Source organism: Ahaetulla prasina, chromosome 6 (assembly GCF_028640845.1).
Source record: "Ahaetulla prasina isolate Xishuangbanna chromosome 6, ASM2864084v1, whole genome shotgun sequence".
Lineage (NCBI taxonomy): Eukaryota > Metazoa > Chordata > Lepidosauria > Squamata > Colubridae > Ahaetulla > Ahaetulla prasina.
Genome location: NC_080544.1, coordinates 71968355 through 71978059, shown reverse-complemented (window position 1 = coordinate 71978059; position 9705 = coordinate 71968355). Strand labels below are relative to the sequence as shown.

Here is a 9705-nt window from a genome sequence, read left to right as displayed (position 1 = left end):
CGAAGACAGATGTCACCTAGCCAGGTCAGCCAGTTCTACTGAGCTGTTTGGGTAAGAAGGTTCAGACTGAAGCGCACAACTGTCAGTCCCCGACGCTCTTGCAGATGGCCTTATAACCTTTCAATTCGGGGCGCAGCGCTGTTCTAGGGGCTCAGCCCTGCCTCCTTAAAAGTAGCAAGTTGCAGAGAAGCTCGTTGGTCCCCAAGTCTATTCCGCCCGGCTTCCCTGCGGTTGAGCTCGCTCGACCTTTTATTTTTAACGCCGATTTCTGGCTTCCATCTCCAGCCCGTCTCCACCGCTGCGCTCGAAGAAATCCCTACTCCTCAGGAGATCAGCTTGCAGAAGCCGGGAAAGATTTTCCTTTTATTCCTTTTCCACCCCCACTCCCACCCCCAATTTTCCGCCTCAACTGCCTCCTGCATTAGCCGCATTGACAAAAAAAAGATCCGCTTCCCCCCCCCCCCAAGATTTGGGCGTGCATGTGTGCGCGCGTTTGCCACCACCACCACCCCCCACACACATACTTCCCTTCGCTCCACGACCCCCACCCTTGGCTTACGCATATGATTTCCTGGTTGGGGTGTCCTTCTCGTGCAATGTGACTTTGCCATGAACTCGCCCGTGCCCAACTGGCTCCCAAGACTGGGGAGGGGGGGACGCGGTGCGGGGGGGGGGGAGAAGCATCCTGACGAAAGCGGAACTCGCCGGAGCCCATACAAATCAGAAAAGAGCTTCTCCAGAAGAGCAGTGAGGAGATACCGGAGCCTGCGGATCAGAAAAGACGCTGCCTCGGGCGCCGCTTCTTGAAAACAGACGGGAAGGAAGACAGAGGACGGCAAAGCTCAGCAGGCACAAGCGGACTTAAAACCAGCAGGCGGGATTGGCCGCTGGAGCAGATCCTTTTTCCTGCGAGATCCTGGGGGATCCGCCGCCGCCGAGGAGGTTTGGCGCGGCGGAGAGCTGCCTCTCGTTAAGCCGCAGCCGGAGAAGCCGTCACCTTCCGAGGGAACCCGCGGCAGCAGCAGGTGGTGGTGAGCCATGATGACCACCAGCTTCCAGGAGCCTCCGCCCGAGGACACGGTGGCCCTTCTGCACCGGGCCAAGGAGCCGGGCGGCGGCGGCGAAACGGCGGTCAAAGAGGAACTGAGCCCGGCTTCCAGCAAGGCGCCGTCGTCCATCGGAACCGCAGCGGCGGCGGCGGCGGAGAAGAGCGACCCGACGCAGAAGCCGCCCTACTCCTACGTGGCGCTGATCGCCATGGCCATCCGCGAGAGCGCCGAGAAGCGCCTGACTCTGTCGGGCATCTACCAGTACATCATCAGCAAGTTTCCCTTCTACGAGAAGAACAAGAAGGGCTGGCAGAACAGCATCCGCCACAACCTCAGCCTCAACGAGTGCTTCATCAAAGTGCCGCGAGAGGGCGGCGGAGAGCGCAAAGGCAACTACTGGACGCTCGACCCGGCCTGCGAGGACATGTTCGAGAAGGGCAACTACCGCCGCCGCCGCCGCATGAAGAGGCCCTTCCGCCCGCCCACGGGCCACTTCCAGCCGGGCAAGAGCCTGTTCGGAGCCGCGGCTGAGGCGGCCGGCTACGGTTACCTCACGGCGCCACCCGCCAAGTACCTGCAGGCGCCTTTCCTCAACGCCGCCGCTTCCTGGTCCTTGGCGCAGCCCGCGCCGCCGCCGCCTCAGGCGCCCTCAGCCGCTTCCTACGGGGCCTGTCAAATGGCGGCTGTCGAGGCAGGCGGAGGCAGCCCGGGTGGCAACGGCGGCGGCGGCGGCAGTCCTGTCGGAGCCGTGAAGGGAATGGGACTCTCGGCCGGGCCCGCCGGCGCCCCCTCAGCCTACGGCCCTTACTCGCGCCTTCCCGCCATGGTGAACTCGTACAACGGCATGGGCCACCACCATGCCCACCACCCGCACGCCCACCACCCGCACGCCCACCACCACCATCATCACCACCACCACGCGGCCCAGCAGCTCGGCGCAGCAGCGGTGGCGGCGGGTGGGGCCGCGGGCCCCCCGCCCCGGCGGGAAACCCTTCTCCTCAAGCGGCGCCCAACGGAGCCGCCGGCCTGCAGTTCGCCTGCGCGCGCCAACCGCCCGAGCTGGCCATGATGCACTGTTCGTACTGGGACCACGAGAGCAAACACGGCGCCTTGCACCCCCGGATAGACCTCTGAGGAGACGGACGAGCGCCGCGTCTCTGCCCAGGGCGAGCCCCGCAGTCCACCGACTCCTTCCCCGCGCAAAGAGGAGTTTTCTGAAGAAAAGCTAGGATCGCCTTTCCTCGTCATTTTCCTTTCTTTTCCCCCCCCCCCACCCCGATGCCCGTTGCATGCAGTCACTTTCAGCGGAGAAAGACCCCCTAAAACTCTGCGTCTTTTGCAGCTCTACGGATCCTCTCCGGCTGCAGGTGAAGGCAAGCTCGACGTGCCCGAGGACTTTTCCCACCTCCTCTTCCTCCGCTTCAAGTAGCTCGGCTTTGGGATGTAAATCCTCCTCTAGGTCACTAGTTTTTAGGGGGTGGGGGGGTTAGACAACGGAGAGTTTTACTCAATCTCCCTAGTACAAGCCCTAATAAAACTAAAGCTAAAGTCGCCTCCGGATTTTGTTCTTAGTTGCTTTATAAATAACACTGGCGATACAACACGGATCAAGACTGTAGTAGAAGAAGACGTCCTTTGCGTGGTCACCCCGAACTTACTTTGCAGAAGCAGGGAGAGTTGGTAGTAAGTAATGTTTTTAAGATCGAAACGTGGGTCTTAATTGCAGAAGCATTTGCTTTGCACTGTGAGTTTAAACGGGGTTAAAATTCAAATCAAAGAAAATCAGGGGGGAAATCATGTTTGGGTAAACAAGAATTACGAAATAATAGGTTCACCGCTGCAGATGAGAGGTGTCGAATCAACAACTTAATCTCCTGCTCAGAACAACTAAACCATCAAACTTAAAGCCAGTAAAGGCCACGTTTGTTTATTTGGAATATATATATATTAAATTGTGTTTGAACTTCAGTTATCTAGGGTGGCGATGGCTGTAAATCCTATTGAATCGGGCCTCTTAGTTTAACAATTTGGAGTCGTGTTTATATCAAAAAGATTTACATTTGGATTTAAGCAGGAATAATTTTGACGTAATTCACAATCCTTTTAGACTGATGTTTTTAGAACTGCATCTAATGATTTACACAATCACTCTGTTCTAAAAAATGTAAAACGCACCAAATTTATTAGGATTTATTTTCAAAAATTATTTCCAAGAATGGCAAAACACATTTTTGTGAATATAAATTTCATGAAACGTTTCATTCTACTGTACTGTGGTTTACAGTCGGTTTCAAGACTTGTTGTTTCAGTTTCCTGGCTCAGTACATATTAATTTGGGCACTTGAGTACTTGAGTTTCAACAAGTTTAGGGAGGGGAGGGGAAGAGGTTTGCATTAATCGGATTAATCTGATTACAATGGATAATTACTGGAGACAACTGTTTGAAATCTAGAAGGTGGGATATTAAAAATGCCTGCATTTTGAAGAGATTGGCTAATACAAATAATGGAAAGCACTAGACTTTCACTTTGCCTTTCTTTTGGCATAGACTTGTCCACTGTGACCCCAATGATGGAGGAGGGGGACAATGCACTTCATCAAATCTTAATATCACTGTCCAAAAAAGTACTTATTTGGGCACTGTATTTTACCAGAAAGGCCCCTTCTTGGGGCAACTTGTAGCCAAGTGGATTTGAAAGGGGAAGGCATTTTAAGAACAAGTTTAAAACAATTGTATATGTATATGTATTTTTTTTACAAAAAGAAAGTATTTTCTCAAGATAAAGTAAGTTTATACTGTATAAACTTTATGCTAAAATTATTTGGATAAAACAAAGCTATTCTCTATTATTATGAATAGTAGTAATGGAGACTGGTTTTTTGTTTTGTTTTGTTTTGTTTTTGCAATGATGCTGTTTTATACACACATACCTATCCTAGCCTCCACATGGGTATTCAGAATATTTTTTATCTTTTTTTAAACTGAAACTATTTTGTCTGTAAATCAATTTTCATGGGTGGTCCTCTGCTTTCTTCTTTTGTGAAACAAAGTTTCACTATTTGATCTTGAAAAAGAAGATGAACAGAAAATGTATTAATGGGGAAAGGGGGGGAGTCATAGCAGTTTGCTTAAATACTTTTGTAAGCAAGCTGTTTTGGTATTGTGCCTTTCTGGGACCAACTTTTTTTTTTTTTAGAATAACTAGCACTTTTATTGTATATCCCTTTGTATAGTCTCCAATAAAATGTTCTTTTTTTTCTCTTTTATGTTTGATTTTCTTTTGTTCAATTATTGGTCAAATACTGCGGATCTTTTAAAATGTCATTACTTTCTGAAAGTGAGTAATTTGCTACAAAAGCTGCTAACATATAGACTTGAGCAGAAACTTTAGAATTTACTTATATTATTTTCCACTTTCATGTCTGGAATTTGGTGTTCAAAACAAAATGAAAAATACATAAACCTCAGTTATAATAGTAATAATAACTATAATCATCTGAAAATATTATTGAAAACACTGCCCCAGCTAGCAATGTTATTTATATGGATTTTGTTAAAGCCTTATTAAAATGGCTGGATCTAAAGCATTTGCATTTGGAATATTACTAATAGGTAAATTCCTCTGAAATCAATCTTTTTGTTTCCATGTCATGATTATTAGGCCAAGAATACTTATGGCCCAGTGGTCTTAATTACATTTACTTAGAAATACAGCTGAGGTGTGACGCTTTTAGGGTCCTTTGCTTGCATTAGGACAGCCCCTTTCTACCAGTATTTATGCGGAAGTACATTTCATTTAAAGTAATGGCAGAATACCAGGGAGGATCTAACTTCAGAAGATTGCGATCTGGTTTGGTGACTGATTGTTGAAAGTGCTGTTAGTATCAGGCTTGAAAAAATAATTATCACTTCTAAATTGTTTTAAGCCATGCAAAATAAGAGGTCCTTGCTTGTGAAGATCTTCACTTGCAGAGTTAATCCAGATTTAACAGATGGATTTTTCTTTAATAGTGAACATATGTTGGAAAAAGAAACCTAGTAGCTCTTTTATTATAGCATTATCTTTTTCTTTCTTTCTTGTAATATATGTACAATTACAACATCATTTACCTATAACACAAAAAGGGTAGGTGATTGTAGGCCAGAGGTCTGTAAAATATAGGTGTGAAAAATATCTGGTGAACATATTCTTTTTATGTCAGACAGTAAGACCATTTCAAAAAACATCTTTATTATGTAAGTATTGTGCACTATACATATATAATATCAAATGACTAATAAGAATATTTGCAGCCCTACCCCAAAGAAGTACATTTTTAAAGAAACAAATTCCGTGGGACTTATTTACCAAACCGCTACTTTATTTGGAGATAAATTATATAAGAATGGGTGGGTTTACCTCCTCCCTAATTTATGTAGGAACAGCTATATTTTCAGTTATTCCCATTTGATGATGATACAAAGTAGATGTTTGGGGGAGGAATGCTGGAATTGTGCTCTAAGTCTATCGCATTCTTTCCAATAGTGTTTGTGTGTGGCACCTTGCAGATTTTAGTCTTATGTTTCCATAAGAGGCAGTTTATGCAAATAAAACTCTTGGACAGTGCTTTTGAGCATATATTTCTAATGTTATCTTTTTAACGGAGTAGCTGGACTGCCTGAAACTTTTTCCCCTGTGTCCTAGCTGTGCTTGCTAAACACTCTAAGACCTAATGTGGTTTACTTGACCTTTATTGTGTTTTATTAAAGCATAGAACTCAGCCTCGTGGTTTTTCTTGCATTATAGGATGCCCAAGGAACGAAGGCGCACTTCGCCAGTCTTGTATTTGCCTAATGTGTAATTGCTCGATGTCTACGATAATATATAATTTCTATAGTATCTACCTAATGTCTAGTATAGTCTAAATGAGGGTCGGGGAGAGACTTAAAGTACAGGAGGCACTGGCGGTTGCTTTTTACCGGACGGAAGTTATTAATGTAATCTGGAAAGGCTACATTTGAATTTCTGTCCCTTTCTCTCCCTCGGTTTAATCGACGGGGAAAGGCGAAGCTCCCCCCCTCTCCACTCATGCCAAAGGAGCCGGGATAGGTCCTCCAACCAAGTAAAGCCGGTGCCCTTGGCCAGGAAGGCACTTAATCCTCCAAAACCTCGGAATCCGAAAAAAAGGGGCCTTGGTAGTGGGCTGAATCTCTTCTGGTTAGTGCTGCGGTTCGCACACAGCTTTCTTCGGAACGGCTCTTGGAGAGCGATGGTGAAGAAGCCAGTCCGGCTAGCTTTCTGCAATAATCGCTTAGTAATCATTTCATTGCGGCCTAAGTAGATGTTCGAGGAAAGAGAGAGACAAGCAATCCCGCATGTGGGAACTGTTCATCAAATCGGCGGCGGGAAGAGCGAGGCATCATTTCTGAAAGATAACCGGTTTTCTGGTGTGAAAGGAAAAGCCACGCCACTTGCTCAGGCCTTAAGGCTTCAATAGAACAGATTCACAGGGCAGAGAAAGCCGAGCGCAGGTTTTGGCACACTGCACGGGTCCCGATCCACCTACACAGAGACTTTCGGGGCAGCGGGAAAAGGTCCCGAGGCAATGCGCGTTCGTGGAGCTATCAAGGAACAGGGCTATGATGGGGAGTGAGGATGTATTCGCCGCCTGCCGTCTGCTAGTCGGAGAGCGCTCCCACCGTCTTTTTATCGGAGTTGTTTCGGGTTTCTGTGCTTGTCCTTCGTCAGGTCAATTCTCTAGGAATTGGAGAAGGAGCAGAAATCATCACAGCTTAACCTATTAGATCTTAACTCCCAGTCAGTTTACATTTCAATAGTAAATGTAATAGATGGGAAGAGTCCGCTGGCACCTTCCCCTTCATCAAACCAGGGTTTAGGACTATAATCCATTCCTAAATCAAAGTGAAGAGAATTCTTGAAATCCTACGATTCTGTTTTTCTGTCCCATAGTTTCTGTCCTAAATAACTATTTCTGACCTAAATAACAGAGAAGAGGGTACAGGGTTTCCGATATTTCAGAATTTTCTTTTATACGAAGTCTGGCTGTCCTGTATTGGGAGTAAGGCCCACTGAATTCAGTTCGGTACTTTGTGGACCAAAAGTATCAAATTGTGGAGCAACACGTTACCTAACATTTTGAGTAATCCAGTCCCACAAGGCAGCCCTAATAGGATGGACTGGGAGCAGTGTGTAAAAATATATACACCGCACATTGTCTTGCATTAATTGAGATTACAAACTCGCGCGTTGTTTGAACTCTGCTAAAGCAAATTAAAAATTCAAGGTAAGTGAATGGTGCAATCTATTTTGTTGCGGCCACTACACTCTTCTTAACAAAGCGCAAGGGACACACCAGGCAGGAGTTAAAAATACTGGGTAGCAGGATCTTAGGTATATACAACGTAAAAAGATGGCTGCGAATGTTGGGACAAGTAGCAACAGTAAATCCTAAAATAGGCGAATGAACAATATCTTTTCCATATACTCAATACACACAAAATAAACTTTCAAGCCGTTTCAGTTGAAATACTGTCCTCCCTTCTGCTCGGTTCCCCCTCCCTCCATGAAAATGCTACAGACAGAAATCCTAAACCCATGTTTTAGGAAATAAATCCCGAGCAAAACAAAAAACACGCGGTTCGAAAATCTGTTCCCAAATGAACGGCGGTAGCGTGTGCGCTGGAGGGGTTCTGGCATGCCTTAGTGGCAACAAGGGCAATTTTTATTCAGGGTGGAAAACGCGCGGAAGGCTCTTCTGTTGTTTTGTCAAGCCTTTGGGAAGACCCTGAAATGATGGGAATCCGAGGGACTAACAAATCATCTATGGAATTGATCTTGGGGGGCGGGGGAGGAAATGCTCAGGAAAAATCAGCAGGAGCTTCTACAGAGCATCTTCTGCCCTGTGTTTTGGAAAATCAGAATGTTTTGCCCTTTTATGACTTCGGGAATCGGACGCTTCTCTCCGATTGCACATTTAATCGATTTTTTCATTGTCCAGCTCTTCCTTTGACTTTGCATCCTCTCTCTCTTTCCATAAAGAGATGTCTTTCATGTTGCTAAAGATTTGTGTTCAGATGGGGGTTGAAAAGGAATGAAGAGACAATTCTACGGGGGGGGGGTCGTTTTTAAAGCCATAGGACCCAGCACACAGGCGTCCAATCGAACCTAAGAATGATTGAAATCCAATGAAATTAAAGTCCATGATTAAACGGTTTCAAGTTAAATCAGTTTATGTCATGTTCTTCGTTTCCTTAGAATAATGCACTTCTATCTTGTCCCTCTTTTAATCTATGCAATTGTTCCATGTAGATATTTAGAAAAATATCCTTGTTTCTGTAAAGTCCTATTAAATTCAAAAGATTTTTCTCCAACTAAATGCATATGGTTTTCAGTCTAAACTTATATTTTTATATAACAACTGTGATAAAGTACACTTAATCTAATAATGGCTGGGGAATGGATAGACAGGAAAAGGACACCCTTGAAAGGAATTCAGTTAACTATTCAAATCTTACTAAAATGAACTTGGCAGGACTGGAACCTACTTTACAAATAAAAGAATAAAAGGGAGAAAGCCTATACATTTGTTAAAATGATAAAATCTCCACCACCCTCTTGTCTACTTTTAAACACAGTATACATTAGAAATAGCTTTGTCTATTAGATTAGTGCAAGCAAATGGCCATTTGGAAATCAATTGGCAAAGGGGCACATGCAGGTAATGGTCCTTCATAAGTGTGCTTGGATTGCTGAGCACAATCAACCAAAGATTAACGTTGTAGCTGCCTGATCCTGTGCAGGTTTGCTCAGCATTAACTCCCACTATGGTTATTGGGGTTTATTCCCCAAAAACTGTATCCAGTTTTTTTATCTAGGAATAAGTTCTTAAATTTAGTGAGATTTAGTTCTGAATAAACCTGCATGGGATGATGATGGGCTCCTGTTTTTAAGTACTTGTTGAGGGCTGATTTTGCATTTCCAAACCAGTGCCAGGGTGCTTTACCATAGAAAAAACAACACTTGAAGGGATTTGTCCTTCTGACTCTCCAAATACAGGAGTTATCAATTCAAAGTTGTGCTTGCCTAAAACTATTGAATTCAAGCCAGTTTAAGATTGTAGTTTGGGATCTTAAATACCAGCTTACACTGTAATTTATATTTAAGGTTAGGGCATTGTTTGGCCCTTTTGCTCAGAAAGAGTGTTTCAATTTACTGAGTCCAAGGAAAACTAGCTGACAGCCATTAATTGGGGACTATCCCTAAAACTTGAATTGGATTCCCCTCAGGATCCATGCCTGGTTCCATTTCTTGACTATAGCCTTATGTATTTAGGCCCTATTGAAATATGAGAAGAAACCTTTTAATAGATTTGCTTATGTGCTGATATATTTAGAACATGGCATGCATAGGATCAACCAGCTCAACTGTCTTTTTCTGGTTTGAAAAAAAAGGAATTCCAGTGTCAATGATATTAAAAAGAAATCCTCCTTAAAACTGCTTTAGGATTATGCTTTTCAGAAATGGTAGCTCGGTAGCATTTCTATCAGGCATTTTTACTCAGAAATTTTCCATTCAGTTTAAGTCTGCCCACAGGATGGCAGCCTGAATCACTTTCAAATCTTCCAATATATTTGTTTGTGGTAGTTTATGGCTCA

The 9705-nt window shown here is 44.6% G+C and overlaps 1 protein-coding gene across 1 annotated transcript; it reads left to right on the top strand.

Annotated features, from left to right (window-relative positions):
• The first annotated feature begins 1041 nt into the window (after positions 1-1041).
• FOXL2 (forkhead box L2) lies at positions 1042-4257 on the top strand. Its single transcript, XM_058189218.1, is given in 3 exon segments — positions 1042-1924; positions 1927-1971; positions 2068-4257. Coding segments are annotated over 3 exon segments (1044 nt in total). The 3' UTR covers positions 2184-4257.
• Positions 4258-9705: the final 5448 nt, after the last annotated feature.